Here is a 20,163-nt window from a genome sequence, read left to right as displayed (position 1 = left end):
ATTCCTCAGTTTATTTTTATAGTTCATAATTACTCCTTCTGTGAGCATGGCACATCTTATATTTATGGCCCTTTGTTTTGGACTCTCCCACAGCTGTATTACAACTGCTTTTCTCAAGGCAGTAAGTACTTGTTCTGATAATTGTTTATCAAACAGAATCAAAAAGATTGATTGAGTGAAATAGTTCAAAGTCAGTCTTGTTTTTCACCTCTAGCAGATGTTCAACAGTTATCAAGATCAAGAAGGCAAAAAGCAATACACCAAGACCAGAATAAATACCCTTTTTAAATGATTCACACAAATCATCTGAATCCAAATAGATACTGAAAAAATTTGAATTCTTGTAACCCAACTTATAAACAATGATAAATGTAATAAAATTATCAGTTAGTTATTTATTCAACAGATCTCGTGAAAATAATTAAACTATAGCATCATCTGTATTCTTTTATCTCCATGGAGTAATATTCAATCACAGATAAAAGTATTTGAAGAAGCCCATTTTAAAAATTGACCTTACTAACGAAATATCTGAACTGAAAGAAATGAGTTTCGATTTTCTTAAGGATAATTCCATGAAAAAATTGATAGTCACAAGAAATATTTCTTCCCAGTGACTGAAGTTAACTGGAAACAGCTTTAATGCCTCAATATTAGTAGAGTGATGTTGGTTTGTACTTTTAGTTTCTTGATTGTATGTTTATAATTTAACTTTTCCTTGTTTACATTGTTTTAGCAAAATGCCACATTGACAGAAGATTGAATCGACACTCATCATGTCCAGCCAATGACTTCCTCTCAGAAATCTACAGTGGCAGTGAACTATCGAGAAAAGAGCTGTATGCTGCCATCACTGAGCTCCAGATTGGAGGAGTAGAAACGGTAATATTCTGACTCAAATCCATAAGCTGCTGTTAAGAATGACTTAAAGAAACAGCTCAGAGCTAAATTAAGGGAAAGCACTTAGTTACAAACTTAGTTATTAAGCATCAGCTTGGCTCAGTGATAGCACTCTCACCTGAGAGTCAGAATGTTGTGGTTTCATGCTTTTTCCCAAGATTTGAACACATAACAGACTCGGAGGGCGGAGTTCCAGAGCGGTAAGTATAAAAAACTTACCTTGGGGATTCTCGGAGCAGACTCGGAGGGCGGAGTTCCAGAGCGGTAAGTATAAAAAACTTACCTCGGGGATTCTCGGAGCAGACTCGGAGGGTGGAGTTCCAGACCGGTAAGTATAAAAAACTTACCTCGGGGATTCCCGGAGCAGACTCGGAGGGCGGAGTTCCAGACCGGTAAGTATAAAAAACTTACCTTGGGGATTCTCGGAGCAGACTCGGAGGGCGGAGTTCCAGACCGGTAAGTATAAAAAACTTACCTCGGGGATTCTCGGAGCAGACTCGGAGGGCGGAGTTCCGGACCGGTAAGTTACTTCGGGTGGGGAAAAAAAACTGAAAAAGTGATGTCACAGGAAAGCTGTGACCTGATTGGCTGGCAGGGAATCTGTGCCGAATTTGAAAATAAAACTTATAAAAATTGATTAAAACACTAATTAACTAATTAATAAGTAGAGTAACTAAACCAGAGGGAGGAGATTACTGTATTTAGTTAGCATTTAGTATTTATAGTAGGAATCTAGCACTAGGGACCATATAGTTAAGTGTATTATAATTTAGTAAGGATTTAATAAGTATTTATTTATTTTATATTAATTAAATAATTAGTGCTAGAAATGACAGTTAGAGGGGTGAAGTGCTTCACCTGTGAGATGTGGGAGGTCTGTGACGCTTCCAGCGTTCCGGGCGACTACATCTGCAGGAAGTGTACCCAGTTGCAGCTCCTCACAGACCACATGGATCGGTTGGAGCGGCAACTGGATGCACTTAGGAGCATGCAGGTGGCAGAAAGTGTCATAGACAGGAGTTTGAGAGAAGTGGTTACACCCAAGGTGCAGGCAGATAGATGGGTGACCGCTAGAAGGGGCAGGCAGTCAGTGCAGGAATCCCCTGTGGCTATCCCCCTCTCTAACAAGTATACCGTTTTGGATACTGTTGGGGGGGGATGGCCTATCAGGGGAAAACAGCAGCAGCCAGAGCAGTGGCACCACAGCTGGCACTGTTGTTCAGCAGGGAGGGACGAAGTGCAGAAGAGCAACAGTTATAGGGGACTCTATAGTCAGGGGCACAGATAGGCGCTTCTGTGGACGTGAAAGAGACTCCAGGATGGTATGTTGCCTCCCTGGTGCCAGGGTCAAGGATGTCTCTGAACAGACAGGGGGCATTCTGAAGGGGGAGGGTGAACAGCCAGAGGTTGTGATACACATCGGTACCAATGGCATAGGCAGGAAGAGTGATGAGGTTCTGCAGGGGGAGTTTGGGGAGTTTAGGGATTGAGGTAGTAAGTTAAAAAACAGGACCTCTAGGGTTGTAATCTCTGGATTACTCCCTGTGCCACGTGCCAGTGAGGCTAGAAATAGGAAGATAGTGCAGCTAAACACGTGGCTGAACAGCTGGTGTAGAAGGGAGGGTTTCTGATATCTGGACCATTGGGCTCTCTTCAGGGACAGATGGGACCTGTACAAGAAGGACGGGTTGCATCTAAACTGGAAGGGCACTAATATCCTGGCTGCAAGGTTTGCTAGCATCACTCGGGAGGGTTTAAACTAGTGTGACAGGGGCGTGGGAACCAGAGCAGTAGGACAGCTAATGAAGTAAATGAGGAGGACATGGTAAATAAGGCCAGTAGGACTAAGAGGAGGAGCAGGCAGGGAGATGTTGCTGAGCACAGCGGGACTGGTGGTCTGAAGTGCATTTGTTTCAATGCGAGAAGTATAACAGATAAGGCAGATGAACTTAGAGCTTGGATTAGTACTTGGAAATATGATGTTGTTGCTACTACAGAGACTTGGTTGAGGGAAGGGCAGGATTGGCAGCTAAATGTTCCAGGCTTTAGAAGCTTCAGGCGGGATAGAGGGGGATGTAAAAGGGGTGGGGGAGTTGCATTACTGGTTAAGGAGAATATCACAGCTGTACTGCGGGAGTACACCTCAGAGGGGTCATGCAGCGAGGCAATATGGGTGGAGCTCAGGAATAGAAAGGGTGCAGTCACGATGTTGGGGCTTTACTACAGGCCTCCCAACAGCCAGTGGGAGGTAGAGGAGCAGATATGTAGACAGATTTTGGAAAGATGTAAAGGTAACAGGGTTGTAGTGGTGGGTGATTTTAACTTCCCCAATATTGACTGGGACTTCGTGCTCGGGGCTTGGATGGGGCAGAATTTGTGAGGAGCATCCAGGAGGGCTTCTTGAAACAGTATGTAGATAGTCCAACTAGGGATGGGGCCATTCTGGACCTGGTATTGGGGAATGAGCCCAGCCAGGTGGTTGAAGTTTCAGTGGGGGAGCATTTCGGAAGCAGTGACCATACATTTTAAGGTACTTGTGGATAAGGATAAGAGTAGTCCTCGGGTGAAGGTGCTAAATTGGGGGAAGGCTAATTATAACAATATTAGGCAGGAACTGAAGAATTTAGATTGGGGGCGGCTGTTTGAGGGTAAATCAACATCTGACATGTGGGAGTCTTTCAAACGTCAGCTGATTAGAATCCAGGACCAGCATGTTCCTGTGAGGAAGAAAGACAAGTTTGACAAGTTTCGGGAAGCTTGGATAACACGGGATAATGTGAGCCTGGTCAAAAAGAAAAAGGAAGCATTTGTAAGGGCTGAAAGGCTAGGAACAGATGAAGCACATGAGGAATATAAGACAGTAGGAAGGAACTTAAGCAAGGAGAGGAGGGCTAAAAGGGGTCATGAAAATTCATTGGCAAACAGGATTAAAGAAAATCCCAAGGCTTTTTATACATATATAAAGAGCAAGAGGGTAACCAGGGAAAGGGTTGGCCCACTCAAGGACAGAGATGGGAATCTATGTGTGGAGCCAGAGGAAATGGGCGAGGTGCTAAATGAGTACTTTGCATCAGTATTCACCAAAGAGAAGGACTTGGCGGATGATGAGCCTAGGGAAGGGAGTGTAGATAGTCTCAGTCATCTCATTATCAAAAAGGAGGAGGTGTTGGGTGTCTTGCAAAGCATTAAGGTAGATAAGTCCCCAGGGCCTGATGGGATCTACCCCAGAATACTGAGGGAGGCAAGGGAAGAAATTGCTGGGGCCTTAACAGAAATCTTTGCATCCTCATTGGCTACAGGTGAGGTCCCAGAGGACTGGAGAATAGCCAATGTTGTGCTTTTGTTTAAGAAGGGTGGCAAGGATAATCCAGGAAATTATAGGCCGGTGAGCCTTACGTCAGTGGTAGGGAAACTATTAGAGAGGATTATTCGGGACAGGATTTACTCCCATTTGGAAACAAACGAACTTATTAGCGAGAGACAGCATGGTTTTGTGAAGGGGAGGTCGTGTCTTACTAATTTGATTGAGTTTTTTGAGGAAGTGACGAAGATGATTGATGAGGGAAGGGCAGTGGATGCTGTCTAGATGGACTTTAGTAAAGCCTTTGACAAGGTCCCGCATGGCAGACTGGTGCAAAAGGTGAAGTCACATGGGATCAGAGGTGAGCTGGCAAGATGGATAAAGAACTGGCTCGGTCATAGAAGACAGAGTGGATGGGTGTTTTTCTGAATGGAGGGATGTGACTAGTGGTGTTCCGCAGGGATCAGTGCTGGGACCTTTGCTGTTTTTAGTATATATAAATGATTTGGAGGAAAATGTAGCTGGACTGATTAGTAAGTTTGCGGACGACACATAGGTTGGTGGAGTTGCGGATAATGATGAGGATTGTCAGAGGATACAGCAGGATATAGATCGGTTGCAGACTTGGGCGGAGAAATGGCAGATGGAGTTTAATCCGAACAAATGTGAGGTCATGCATTTTGGAAGATCTAATGCAGGTGGGAGGTATACAGTAAATGGCAGAACCCTTAGGAGTATTGACAGGCAGAGAGATCTGGGCGAACAGGTCCACAAGTCACTGAAAGTGGCAACGCAGGTGGATAAGGTAGTCAAGAAGGCATACGGCAAGAGACATCTTGACAAATACATGAATAGGAAGGGAATAGAGGGATATGGGCCCCGGAAGTGCAGAAGGTGTTAGTTTAAGCAGGCATCAAGATCGGCGCAGGCTTGGAGGGCCGAATGGCCTGTTCCTGTGCTGTCCTGTTCTTTGTTCTTGTGCTTGTGCTGGCAGGTTGATGCTAAGAACATGTTGCATTATCAAAGGTGATTGGGGCAATTGTTGTCCTCAGTGGACATTTGGCAGACAGTAGGCAGGTTGATCACATCGCCTCTCCAATGTCACTGGCAGGAGGCCCGATTCATTTTCATGGTCAGGTCTTATTAAAATAAAATCAGCGAGCTGGCAATGCTGAATGAACAGTGACAGGTAGCTCTCTGATTGGGGAGGTGGAGGGTTGCGGGACAGGAAATCTGACAACTCCTCCAAAGAGCTGAGCCGACAGAACATTATTTGGGGGAATGGACAATTTCTGGGAGGGGCAGAGGGCAGGATGATTTTAGTGGGTGAGGAGGAGCATTCATAACCCACAAGAAGCACTTAGAAAAACTTGCCTTTAATGTTTCCAGAGCATCTTCTAATGGTCTCTACTGGTTAGGTCTCCGAACACTCAATTCCAGCTGATGTACGCAGAGAGCACTCCGCACTAGGACCAGCATACACCCATTTTCGGGTTTCAACTTAAATATTTTAATGAGGCTGCAGCCTGTTTCGGGCAGGAGTGCTAGCCACCTAAGTCGAGACTCAAAAATTGCATTGGGTAGGCCTCAGACAGCAGTGAGCAGTAAGTGTCTTTTTTGTCAAAATTTCCTCTTGCAACTACCCCATTCACACTAAACAATGGAGCAGTGAGACAAAGATTGCCCTCCCCTCCTCCCTGTCTGCCAGTAAGTTGATAAACTGAGGCCACACCAGGTGGGCTCATAAGCTCCCATTGCATTGTTCAGAGTTCTCCCAGTATCCTGGACAACATTTACCCCTCAACAAACCACCATCAAAACAAAATTAACTGGCCATTTAGCTCAATTCTGTGCAAAGTGTTTGCTTTGTTTGCCTTCAATAACAATGGTGACTATGCTTCAAAACGAATTCGTTGGCTGTCAAGTGCTTCAGGACATCATGAAGACAAGAAAGGTGCTATAAAATGCACGATCTTTCTTTCCAATATTTACTGACCAGTTTACCTTTCGGTAATCTGTTACTGAACAAAAGTCAGAAACATTACAGTGCCTGTCAGGTGATGTTATATACCTTCAGTTCCTATTTCATTAAAAGTTTCATTATCCTCTTCATAAAATCTGTATAGTGCCGAGTCTATCTAATTTGTCACAGTAAAAAAAAAGTGAATATATTTATTTTTAAAAATCACTATTTCTTATGAGGAGTAACAAATAGTTGTCAGTAAGTTAAGAGTATATTTGCTTTGTTGCCATTAATAAACTCTCTTGTGCTTCATGATAGTTGTCGAACTGCTTGATTGATTCAATTGCTGCCTTATACTTCTCTCCCCAACATCAATCATCATTAGTATGTCCGTGAAGCAGCACTCCAGGCGCTGCTTCACAAACCACTGACCACCTCCAGGCGCGTATCCATTGTCTCTCGAGATAAGGAGGCCCAAAAGAATACACAAGAGATCTGTAAATTCTGACAGTTGCAACTGCTATTTAATTGTTTAATGAACTTTTGTGTTGGCGTTCAAACAGAAGTTGTTAACGATAGGGGCAGGATTTTTAGGTCCAGCCAGGTGCTGAAAATAGTGGTGTCAGCTGGTGTGCCGGTTTCCTGTCACCATTCCAGCTGCCAGCGAGTTTCATCAAGGCAGGTGAAGGTCGGCCTCAGAAATCCGCCCAATTCAGAAATAAGGCCAATTAAGCAAGATAAGGAGCACATTGAGACCTCATTGAGGGCCAGTTTGAGATTTTGGTGGGGGTGCATGGGTTGCATGCTGGGTCAGGGGCAGACCAGGTGTATGGAGGTGGCAACACAGCAGGGATCTAGTTATAGCTGCCCCCTCCAAGTAGGTGGGCTCATAAAAGGAAGCATGGCTGAGAAAGGCACTCAACCATTGTCACATAGGTGCCATCGGGTGTTCACTGGTTGCAGGAGAGTGGTCAAAAGCGCCCAGGCAAGGCAGGGGTCATCACCCTCCTGGCATTGTGGAGGCAAAAGAAGAGAGGGCAAGGCTTCCAATTATTATTGGGAGTCCAGCTGAGTGCAAGGAAGGCAGCAGCTGGTAATGGGAGCTGGACTCTCAGATTTTGACGATGAGGAGCAACATCCTCAGCAGCAGAGTCAGAGCCCTGGGCATGAGGAGGGAAGAGGAGAGGGATGAGGAAGGCCATACCCTCAGCATTGGATCTACTGTCAACAATTGAGATATCTGGAGATGTTGGAGAACCAGTGCCGCAGGAGACTGCGACTCACCAGGCAGATGGTCACAGAGATTTGTGCCCTTGTGGTGCAAGATCTCATACCTCGCAGCACTGGTCATCATGCCCTTCTAGTAGCCATCAAAGTCACTGTGGCCTTGAACTTCTTCGCCTTTGGCTCCTTCCACGGATTGTCTGCAGACTTTGGTGGCATCTTGAAAACAGCTGCACACCATTGCATCTCACAGGTCACTTTTTTGAGAGTTGCGCAGTACATTCAATTCCAGATAGATGGGACCTCACAGGCACAAAGGGTAAAGGGTTTCACCCCCATCGTTTGTTCCTCCCTGGGTGCAAGGCTTAATCAACTCACCCTTGTGGCCATCAAGGCACCCAATGACCAGCCAGTGAGACTCATCAACAGGAAGGGCTTCCACTCCCTCAAATATAAAAGCAAAATACTGCAGATGCAGGAAATCTGAAATAAAAGTAAGAAATGCTGGAAATACTCAGCAAGTCTGGCAGCATCTGTGGAGAGAGAAGCAGAGTTAACGTTTCAGGTCAGTGACCCTTCATCAGAACTGGCTCCCTCAACTGATCAACTGGTCTGCAACCACAACAAGAGTGTGCTGCATGTGTGTGCTCACTTTCCTGGCAGCTACCATGACTCCTTCATCGTCCAACAGTCCAGGGTGTTGCAGCTCTTCATTCCACCCCCCACTTCCCCAAACTATGTGGATGGATTTTAGGGGGACAAGGGTTATCCCGAGAAGTGATGGGTACTCACCCCTCTATGAATCCTGATGTGGAGCCATACAGGCACTACAACCATAGCCATCTGCTCACAAGGACCACCATTGAGCATCTGAAGATGTGGTTCCGGTGCCTGGACTGGTTGTGTTGTGCCCTGCAGTACACTCCTGCAAGAGTCTCATGCATTGTGGTGGTTTTCTGCAATCTCCATAAGATGGCCCTCCAGAGAGGTGTGGACCTTGAAGAGGGTGAAGCCCTGGAACAACAATGCTCATCAGAGGGAGAGGAAGAGCAGGATGTGGAAAAGGAAGAGGTGGAGGATAATGCAGAACACTGAGGTACCCCATCTGCACAGGGAGGTGGTCGGGTCGGTGCAAAACTTGAGGGTCTCCTCAGAGTGCCATCAACACTAGGGATCATTGGATTCAGGCACATTCAGTTGAGCCCTTGTAATCCAGGAGGATGGCATGATCTGAAACCACTTTGAGCTTCCTGTGAGAACACTTCCGTTGAAAACACAGCTTTGAATAGATCCACTTTACCACAAATGAATGATGCACACCTTTCCAGAGGTTTCTGAACTCCCCCCCACCCAACCCCCCTCAAGGACCCTTGCTTCCCTTCACCACCTGTTCCTGTCTCGCTATTAAAGATTGGAAGCTCACACGTCTGGTGTCGTGTGTCAATACTTACATCGTATTATGGAGTAAGTAAATTAATAAAACTGTTTTTTTTAAACTCTTGAAAAATTTAAAGTAGTTTTTTTAAATTTGTGTGTGGGATGTGGGTATTGCTGGCATTTGTTGCCCATCCCTGATTGCCCTTGAGAAGGTGGTGGTGAGCTGCCTTCTTGAACCGCTGCAGTATGTGCTCCCACAATGCTATTAGGTAGGCAGTTCCAGGATATTGACCCAACTATGATGAAGGAATAGCAATATAGTTCCAAGTCAGGATGTTGTGTGGCTGCCCTTGTCCTTCTAGGTGGGAGAGCTCGCGCGTTTGGAAGGTGCTGTCGAAGGAGCCTTGGTGAGTTGCTGCAATGCATCTTGGAGATGGTACACACTGCTGCCATGGTGTGCTGGTGGTGGAGAGAGTTAATGCTTAAGGTGGTGAATGACCAATCAAATGGGCTGCTTTGTCTTGGATGGTGTCGAGCTTCTTGAGTGTTGTTGAGGCTGCACTCATCCAAGCAAGTGGAAAGTATTCCATCACACCCCTGACTTGTAAATGATGGAAAGGCTTTGGAGTCAGGAGGTGAGTTACAAGCCACAGAATAATCAGCCTGTGACCTGCTCTTGTAGCCACAGTATTTATGTGGCTGGTCCAGTTAAGTTTCTGGTCAATGGTGACCCCAGGATGTTGGTACTGGGAGATTCAGTGATGGCAATGCTGTTGAAAGTCAAGGGGAGATGGTTAGATTCTCTTTTGTTTGAAATGATCATTGCCTGGCAATTTTGTGCCGCAAATAATACTTACCACTTTTTTAACATCCCAAACCTGAATGCCATCCAGGTCTTGCTGTATGTAAGCACAAACTGCTTCATTATCTGAGGATTTGCGAATGACATTGAACATGTGCAATCTTCAGCGAACTTCAGACTTTATCATAGAGGGAAGGTCATTGATGAAGCAACTAAAGATGGTTGCCCTGAGGAACTCCGGGGGCTGAGATGATTGGCCTCCAATAACTATCTTCCTTAGTACTAGTTATACCTCCAACCAGAGAAGTGTTTTGCCCCTGATTCCCATTGACCTCAGTTTTTCTAGGGCTCCTTGATGCCACACTTGGTCAAATGCTGCCTTTATGCAAGGGCAATCACTCTCCCCCCACCTCTGGAATTCAGCTCTTTTGTCCAGCTTTGGTCCAAGGCCGTAATGAGGTATGAAGCCGAATGATCCTGGCAGAACCTAAACTGAGCATTGGTGAGTAGGTTATTGGTGAGTAAGCGTCGCTTGATAGCACAGTTGATGACACCTTCACTCACTTTTTTGATGATCGAAAGTAGACTGATGCAGAGCACAGGGAGGGGTACGCATGTTTGGGAGGTGGGGTGGGGTTATTGGCCAGAATGGATTTGTTCTGCTGTTTGCGGGCAGGGCATACTTGTGTAATTTTCTACTTTTTTAGGTAGACGCCAGTGTTGTACCTGTACTGGAACAGCTTGGCTTGAGGCACAGCTAATTCTGGAGCACAAGTCTTCAGCACAATAGCTGAGATGTTGCCTGGGCCCATAGTCTTTGCAGTATCCAGTGTGCTCAGCCATTTCTTGATGTCATGTGGAGTGAATTGCCTTGGCTGAAGACTAGCTTGATGTGGCTGTGGTGGTAGAGACCTCAGGAGGAAGCTGAGGTGGATCATCCACTTGGCACTTTTGGCTGAAAATAGGTTGCAACTGCTTCAGCCTTATCTTTTACACTCAGCTGGGCTCCACCATCATTGAGGATGGGATGTTCATGGAGTTTCTGCCTCCTGTTAGTTGTTTAATTGTCCACCATTTACAACTGAATCTGACAGTATTGTAGAGCTTTGATCTGATCCTATTTGATTTGATCTCACAATTAAATTGTTAAAGCTTTTGTGATAAGTTTGGAACAAAACTCCTTCATATTTCATAGGTTTGCAGGATTTGCTCCAAGTTTTTCATCAATCCATTTTTAACCATTACATTTTGTGAAGAAATAAATTACAAAGTGCCTCTTACATATGGGCTGGAATTTTGCTGAGCCACTGAGAGCAGGGTCAGTGAAGTGGGGGGTGCCCGGAAAATGTGTTTGGGCATTTAGGCCGGGGTTGTGAGTTTGCTTCTGAATTTTACGTGCAGAGGAAACCATGGAGGGCAAACCTCTTACCACCGTGTGACGGGACATTAATTAAGTAGTTAAAATGGCAATTACCTCAAATTTTACAGTGTTTAAAAAATTTTACGAATGATGCACAGGCAGCAAGGGACTTCAGAGCCCCACATGGTTAAAGGAGGTGGCAAGGACTGTGCTGACACTTCCGTCTCATTGTCAACAATCACCTGAGTGTCCTGCGACCTAGCCAGTTCCAGGCCCTCCTCCTATGACAGAGCTAGGGTACGCAGCTCTGGAAGGCCTCTACTGGTCCCTCTCTTTATTGTCGTGTGCCTAGGACACTGTTAGTTTCCCATGAAGACTTTTTAAAATTCTTTCATGGGATGTGGGCATTGCTGGCAAAGTCAGTATTTGTTGCCCATCTGTAATTGTCCTTGACAACTGAGTGGCTTGCTAGGCAGAGGGCAGTTAAGAGTCAGAATGTGGGTCTGGAATCACATGTAGGGCAGACCAGGTAAGGATGGCAGATTTCCTTCCCTAAAGCACATTAGTGAGTGAACCAGATGGCTTTTTATGACAATTGATCATTCACGGCATCATTACTGAAACTAGCTTTCAATTCCAGATTTTTTTTCACTAATTGAATTTAAATTCCACCAGCTGCTGTGGTGGGATTTGAACTTTTGTCCCCAGGGCATTAGCCTGGGCCTCTGGATTACTAGTTCAGTGACATTACCACTACACTACCATCTACTCAATTAGCACAACACATATGCTGATGGCAAGCCTTTGGTCCATAATGGAGCCTCACAAATGGCTCCTCCATATGTTTGCTCTCCAGTGACCTTTTAGGGGACAGTAAAGGCAGATGGCTGCTTCTGGCCAAAATGCAGCCATGCTTCTGACAGGATATGCTGCTGCCTGACCCCCTTGTTACCCTTCAGTCAGTCCCTTCCCACCAAGTGCACCCTCTCATATTGCTACATGCAAGATCCAAAGAGGAAAGCGGTATGAAGTACTCAACTTGCCGGAGCGAAGATGGTCATTGATCCATTTGTGGCACTGCACCCATGTTTGTGGGTTGACCCCACGGCTGCTGACCTCCTCTACAATCTCTGTCAGGCTTGCTTAGTCAAGCAGGACGCTCTCTTCTTGTTCTGCGGGAAGAGGACCTCCTGCCTTGCCCTTGCAGCCAGGGGGAGAAGCTGCCAGGAGATATCGCTAAACTGGGCTGCCTGGTGTCTTCCCTCTGCCCTGGTTGCAGCAGGCTCCCATTCAGCTCCTTTGGGGTCTTTGACACTGCAGTCAGCAGGAGAGATCTTCTGCACTGAAATCAACAGGATGGGCCATCCACACAGAAGTCAGCAGGAGGAGTCTTCTGCACAGTCGGTCAGGCAATCGTTTAAAAGGAGGCAGCCGTGTATGTACAGCTGGCAGCCCTTTGTATATGGCACCAGCACCTGCCATTCAGTCGGCGGATGCCGCCATAGGCACCTCTTTCCCCACTCCCACTCTTTAATTGGACGGGCCTCGCACCTCCCCTGAGTTAATTGGCCAGCCGCATGACGCTCGAGCAGAAATGCCACCCACTTCCAGTGTTCTGCCAGGACGTGAAGCCTCCATACAAAATCCAGTCCATAGTTCCACATGAGCTACATTAGATGAGCCACACACTTAAGATAAAGAAACAGCTTCTTATAAACACTGTAAATAGCCAGAGCTGGCGGGCAGCCATAAAGACAGGGCTAAATTGTGGCGAGTCGAAGAGACTTAGTAGTTGGCAGGAAAAAAGACAGAGGCGCAAGGGGAGAGCCAACTGTGCAACAGCCCCAACAAACAAATTTCTCTGCAGCACCTGTGGAAGAGCCTGTCACTCCAGAATTGGCCTTTATAGCCACTCCAGGCGCTGCTTCACAAACCACTGACCACCTCCAGGCGCGTATCCATTGTCTCTCGAGATAAGGAGGCCCAAAAGAAATAGTAACAGTTAATTAAGCGAAGACAATCAAATGAAAGCTCTGCAAAAAGACATTAACACCTTCTACTATCTTATATTACAGACTGCTAACAGTTTGCTTTGGGCAATCTTTAATCTATCTCGCAATCCTAATGCGCAAGACAAACTTAATGAAGAAATACTGCATGTGCTGTCTAAAGACCAAGCCCCAACTGCAGAAGATATTAAGAAAATGCCCTACCTGAAGGCTTGTCTGAAGGAATCTATGAGGTTTGTTTGACCAGATTGCTGTTCATTTCCATTTCTGTGTTTTTATGTTTAGTCTTTTTGTGCTTCGTGTTGAAATTTTCAACCCCACATTTTTTTTGTTTTGTTTGTGTCATGTACTTAATTCCAGTCAAAGGTAGGCAGCTGTTCACAACTAAAAGAACATGCACACCACAACAACTTTCCTCAATCTAGCAAGCAGTCAACACTTTTCCGTTATAGTTTAGCCAAGATTAGGAACTTGTACAGAATTCTGAAATCAAAAAACTCTATAATGCATCCCACCATTCTACAGCATGTACAATAAATTACACCACTAAATTACAGGGGAACTGGTCTGCTTTCAGCTTGTAACTATGCATCATTTTGAGAATGATACATGAATTGGTAATTTTATCTGGTAAAGTGTACCAGTGTTCTGTGCAGCATTGTTTTATCAAACTAGAACTGAAATACTGTCTTACTGTATTATTGTTCTTTCTGTTGCAATCATTTAGATTAATTTCTCAGAAATATTAAATACACAATATCTTTATCACACTTAGGCATTGCACATCTTTCTTTCCTATTTGACCTTAGTCTTTATTCCAATTAATCTAGTGCGTGCATTGAAAATTAACAGTTTTTTTTTAACCGAAAATATTGCAATCTTGTTTAATATACAGCTGTAACTAAATGCCTCAATAAACTAATCATTAATATCAAATACCTGTTTAGGATTACTCCTTCTGTGCCCTTTACAAGTCGCACCCTGGATGAAGAAACTGTTCTCGGTGACTATTTGCTACCTAAGGGAGTAAGTATCAAGCAACATTCCAGATACAAACCAGAAGTACAACAGAGCTTCATTTTGTTGTTACCCCACTGACATCTTAAATTATTTATTATCCCATGGTTTTAAGGAGTTTTCATATTATAGTAAATGACAAAAGAGAGAATGTTATCATATCTCAAAAACACAAATGCAATGAATTAAGTTTGAAGCCAAGTGCTTGTTATGTAGGCATAACGAAGCAACTATTTTGGACATACTAGTGTTTCACAAGCAGCAGTAAAATTAATTGCCAATTAATCTGTTTTTGGTGGTGCTGATTAAGGTATAAATGATGAGCAACACACCAAAAGATCTCCCGGCACCTCTTTGAATAGCAGTATGGGATCTTTAACATTTACCTAAACCGGAACAGGCTGAAGGGCTCCTAGTTTTATTATCTCATCCAACAGAAAGGCATCTCAGGCTGAACACCCCCCATTTCAGTGATAAACTGAAGTGTCACCCTAGATTATATGTTCAAGTAAACCAAGGATAGGCACTGACATGTTGCACCAGTTTACAAAATAATTGACTCAGCCATGGACATGGGGGCAATTAATCTGTATATAAAGTGTTTAGCCAGTCTGATGCCATGAAAACACAGTCCAATTTAAAATACATTTCTCCCTATAAATAAAGTAGCTAAGCATCAATGGAGAGCAGCACAACTGTATTAGCGAGCTAGAAGGCAAAATAGTAAGCAATGCCAATGTGAATTACTTTTGTTGACAGAATAAAGCTAGCTACACCATGTCATGGGGTGGTAGATGGACCTCATTGGATGACCTCTGTGGATTCACACTGTGTCAGAAAAGCAAATTCATCCAATAAACGATGACACTCAAGGAGAGGATTGTTATTGTGGTTATTGAGGGGAGGCAGTAGAAAACTCAGCAATAGGAAGAGGGACCATTTCTCACACTGCTACAGTCACAAAACAATTTAACCCATGATGGTTAATGTTTGTGCAACTTCTCCACCTGCTTGTAATATGTGTCTGAAGACAGGGCAGCAACAAAAGGGCAGTGATCTCCAAATCAGGAGAGTTTTATAGGATGGACCAGATAGTACTTCAGAAGAGACAAATAAAACAGAAAAACAGAGTGGGACAAGAAAGCATAGTGATATATACAGTAGGTAGCCAACACTAGTTTATTCATCTTGACAGGCTGTTAAACTAGGTCCTGGATTCTAAAATACAGAAACAACAGCATCTGTCATGGACAAAATGTCATTTATTCACCAAAGCTAGTGACAAAATTAGATAATGACAATTACAAACAAAGAGTGCCCTTCAGTTTCTCTAATAAAGTGATTCTCTTAAATTCACTTATGTCTATATCTCAGTCTATCACTGTTGATTCTGATTCGGGTTTGACAAGATAATTATGAACACAAACCTTTTCTGTAAAATGTTGAGCAGTTGTTATTGCATGTATTAGTCAGTTGCAAAATGTTTAATCACTATCTGTAAGGTTGTACCCCAGACTAACTAATTTATGTCCAAGCCAAATTTATCACCTGTTAGCAATGGTGCCCATTTAGCATAATGTAATTATATGAGACAGACAACTTTCAAATGACACTGGCCACTCAGGTTATCTACCCTCAAACTGGATAGTAAATGATGCACATCGTAATTACTGATCTTTCACATACTTGTAAAACTTGTCCTTTAATCCAATTTACAGCCCAAAAAAAATCAGTTAATGACTGTTTCTAACATGGTCATTGAAACATAATAAATGTTTACTATGTCTTTCCGACAGTTTTTTGAAACTGCAAATGCAGCATGGATTTTGTTTCAGAATCAGAGAGAGGTCATCATAGATTAAGGTTTATTAAAACTATCTGTTACATTGTATTTACTAACTATTGTATATGGGTTAGCAGCATGTTGTTTTTGCCAATATCACTCAACCCCATTACACCATACTCCTGTATTCATGAGGAACTTACAGCGCTGACTTCTGGAGATTCCTTGGATTTTCTTGCCTGTCTTTCCCCTCAATACAGGTTCTGGAACAATGTGATTCTAAATGGATAGCAGCGGAATTGTGACATTTACATAGAAGTAAAAGTCCAGTAACTTTCAACATGTCACTGAGCTTGTGTCCCAAGTGAAAGCAACGTGTGTTAGAGCATAGAAAACAAGACATTCCCTAAGTGAATTTTGCCATTTTAAAATAAGTTAACAGAACACAAGTCTTTAAACTTGTGTTTTAAAATAACATAGCTGCTAGGTTATTTTAAAACACTAGGTTAAAGGCTTGGAGCAGGGGTGCCCAAACATTTCACATGGGGGGGGGCACATTACAATTTTTGTCTTACATAGGGGGTCAGTGAGATAATTTCAGAAAGATAAAGGCATTAAAAATTTATCTTAATATTAATCAAAACAACAACAAATGTGCATTTTTGTGAAGAAACTTTAAATGTGAAGACTAATCTATTGACTTACTTTCTCATCACTATGTTGAACACTGATTTTATGAGGTACCTGGCATTTCTTTGCGTGCACAAGTAGTCAAGTCTGCCCACACACTACTCGTAACAGTGCGGAGTATTCCAGATAGATGTCCTTCTGTCAGGAGTGATCTTGATCCCTCTCTCTCCCTCCTCCCTCTCTGTGTCAATCTTCCACATGTTGGCCCCCTGTCTCTGAGTTGACCCCCTTACCTGTGTCTTCCCTCCATGTTGTTCCCCCACTCTGTGTCCTCCCATGTCATTACCGCCCTCAATGTTGTTGCCCCCTCTCTGTGTCAACTCTCTCTCTGTGTCATCCCTCCCTCTCTGTGTCTCCCTCTCTCTCTCTGGCCCCTCTCTCTCTCTGTTCCCCCCTTTCTCTTTTTCCTCTCTCTGTTCCCCGCACTCACTCTGTTCCCTGTACTCTCTCTGTCCCCCCTCTCTGTTGCCCCTTTTTCTCTGTCCCCCTGTGCCCTCTCTCTGCCCCCCTCTCTGCCCCTCTCTCTCTGCCCGCCTGTCCCCTCTCTGCCCTTCTCTCTCTGCCCCTCTCTCTCTCCCTGCCCCCTCTTTCTCTCTCTGCCTCTCCTCTCCCTCTCTCTCTGTCCCAGCCCACTCCCAACACCATTGCTGAGAGCGGAACAGCAGTTTCCGAACTTCAGACAGATTTGTGGTTTTCCAGCATGCTTTTTAAAAAAATCAGAACCCACCGGAAAACCCCGAAATTCTCCTGACCATTGCTGGGAGTGCGAACAGCGGCTTCCGAACTTCAGACAGATTCGGGGTTTTCCGATGGGTTCCGATTTTTAATTAAAAGCCTGCTGGAAAACCATGAATCTGTCCGAAGTTCGAAAACTGCTGTTCTGCTCTGAGCAATGGTGTTGGGAGCGGGGTGTGACAGAGAGAGAGAGAGAGGGAGAGGAGGGGCACAGAGAGAGGGGCATCTCTCTCAGCACCTGTCAGCTGTGAATATGGAAAGGTGTGTTAATGAGCATTAGATAAAGATCTGAGCTCAGAAATTCCAATTCAGCAGTGAAACTGATACATGTGATTTTTTTTTTTGAAAGCAAGTCTGATTGGAAAGAAGAAGCCAATGGGAAATTTCTCCTCCCTGAAATTACTAGTCACAGACCTCAAAATGTTTTACCATGGACACTGGGGTCCGTGTTTGGACACGTAGCTGACCCCTGAAGTAAACTCACCATCACCTGATTCTGGGTGGTGAGTAATGCCAACTGAGCCAAGTTGTCACTTGACAACCATTTGTTTTAAATACTTTTTTTGAGAGAATACCTACTTAAGTCATGGCTTGTGTGGCTGAGCTGTAGCAGCTGTTAGAACATCAAACTGTAGCCATGTCTTTATTTATAATATTTTAATATCACATTCATATTTAACATGTAAACCATGTTTAAAACAGGCAGAAATACAGATAGATGTAAACACAAAGAATTAGATAGTGGAAGATAAACAGAGAGACAATCACACATAGGGAATGAGCCCACAAGTTTTCTTTTTCTTTGTCCATGAACAATACCACTGGAGAGCAACGAGCTATTTATAAAAATATAAGAGCACTTAATTGCTTATGTCATGGAAATGTTAGTCTGAGTTTAAAAACATGCATTAACAATAAAGGTTAATCCTTGAATTTTCAGAATGATTACACTTTAATACCAAATATAAGGGGAAATTGCTTGTTCTTTTTCTTACAGACTATTTTAATGATAAACAATCATGCAGTGGGGTGGAATGAAGAATATTTTAATGAGGGAATGCAGTTTAAACCTGAGCGGTGGCTACGGGATAAGCATACAATCCATCCCTTTGCACATGCACCATTTGGCATTGGAAAAAGGATGTGCATAGGCCGGCGGCTGGCTGAGCTACAGCTGCAGTTGGCACTCTGCTGGGTGAGTCACGCGTGCTGGGCATCGTCATTGCTGTGCCAACTATGTTCAAGCATGACAATTAACCAGAGTCACAGCTTTTTCTAACTTGTGCGCTTTTTCCACTGCAGCTGATACCAAGGTACAAAATAGTGGCTACTGATGAAGATCCTGTGGAAACATTGCATTCTGGGACATTGGTGCCAAATCGTGAAATCCCTGTTGCATTCCACAGACGTTAAGGTACAATCACACTTGTTACCAACTCATTGTTTTAAAACTGTTGTCTAATGTGTAAATTATTTTTTCCATTTTTCTTCGGTTTTCCCCTCTTCCTCTCCTTGGGTACTGTGCACCAATACCTGACATTGCTTCTAAACTGATAGCTGGAATATATAAGATTGCTACGGATTTGTTTATTCTTCATATTTTTCTCCTTCTCTGTCCAGTCTTGTCAAATGATATCACAAGATCACTGGAGGTAATTTTTAATTTCATCATCTGTGCCAGAGCAAATCGGTCATTTGTCTATCTCTCCGCCTTTCTTTAAATCACCCCTTAAACCCTACTTCTTTGATCAAGCTTTTTGTCACCTGTCATAATATGTGGCTTTGTGTCAAATTTTGTGTGATAATGCTCCTGTGAAGCACTTTCGGATGTTTTTACTACTTTAAAGGTGCTATATAAATGCAAGTTGTTGTTGTTGCACCTGCCAGATCTTCACCCTATTTGTGATCAGCTAATGATCCCATTGACTAGCAGAACAGGCTTGAGTGCTGAATGGTTTACTCCTATGCTTATGCACAGGATTTTACCATGTGCTTCGGGACTCCGACATCAGGACCAAATAAGGCTCCCGAGACAGCACTTGCTGGCAGTGGGACCGGCTCAGCAATTTTCTCAGAGGCAGCCTCCTAATTGGCTGCTTCCAGGCTTGCCATCCAATTAAAGACAACGGGCAGGATATAGATGCTGCTGGTTCAGGCAGATGGCCAGCAGCTCTGTAGCCTCGGCACCCCATTGGGAGAGGTGGGCATTGCTGAGGCAGGTCGGGGATCGAGAGGGCATATCAAACTGCAGACACCCTCAGACAGGTAAGTGAAAAATGTTAAACCAGAGGTGCCAGGCACACAGGCCCCTCATGATGGCCATTGGGACCATGGGGGCAGTCTTTCATGTACGGGCACCTTCTTTGGGGGATGAAATTGCATTTCATAGAGCCTTTAATTATTTAAATGGGCTTCCCGCCCCCATTTGGTGGGCAGCAGATCTGCATCTAGCCCTGCAATTGGGTAATGTTCCCTGCAGCGGGACTGCATTGTGGAGCCGTCCTGATGCAGCTCCCTGCTATTTTCCCATTTCCCCAGCCTGCTACCCAGGGGCCAGGAAAATCCTGCCCTCTGCTTCTGTGTTCTACAATGGACAGGCACCCTGCTGCACCAGGTTACTGTCCAGGTGACAAAATTGAAACTGACTTCCACAGTGTGAGGAATGGCAGAGGAAAACCAACATCCTGCCATTCCAACGAACAGCAGCTAGTGCACTGGCAAATAAACTCAAGATGCAACACTCCCTATAACACTTTAATACTTGTTATTAAAAGATGTAAAGTGCTATTGTTAAATAACTCCTGTTAGTAGTACTATGTATTTATGGAAAAACATTGATGGATTCCAGAGATTGTGTAAACTTGTTTATTATCTAAAATTGGAAGCAGTTGCCACAGGGCAACATTGATGAAGCAGGTTTCACACCCTGCCTTTTGGTATGCAAGGTGTGTAGCTTTGTGTGACAAGAATGGAGCAAAAGGTAATTTGACTGCAAAAAGAAC

At 44.1% G+C, this 20,163-nt stretch overlaps 1 protein-coding gene across 1 annotated transcript in view; it reads left to right on the top strand.

The window, feature by feature from the left end:
• The window catches only part of cyp24a1 (cytochrome P450, family 24, subfamily A, polypeptide 1), a 43,093-nt gene that overhangs the window by 21,648 nt on the left and 1,282 nt on the right, over positions 1 to 20,163 (top strand). The window contains exons 7-11 of the mRNA XM_068048159.1: positions 737 to 882; positions 13,003 to 13,169; positions 13,884 to 13,962; positions 18,159 to 18,356; positions 18,464 to 18,575. Coding sequence (XP_067904260.1) covers positions 737 to 882; positions 13,003 to 13,169; positions 13,884 to 13,962; positions 18,159 to 18,356; positions 18,464 to 18,574 — 701 coding nt within the window. The 3' untranslated portion in view covers position 18,575. The remainder of the gene's footprint in view (positions 1 to 736; positions 883 to 13,002; positions 13,170 to 13,883; positions 13,963 to 18,158; positions 18,357 to 18,463; positions 18,576 to 20,163) is intronic.

The sequence above is a fragment of the Heterodontus francisci genome, chromosome 16 (assembly GCF_036365525.1).
Source record: "Heterodontus francisci isolate sHetFra1 chromosome 16, sHetFra1.hap1, whole genome shotgun sequence".
NCBI classification, from domain to species: domain Eukaryota; kingdom Metazoa; phylum Chordata; class Chondrichthyes; order Heterodontiformes; family Heterodontidae; genus Heterodontus; species Heterodontus francisci.
This window is presented reverse-complemented; position numbering and strand designations above follow the sequence as displayed.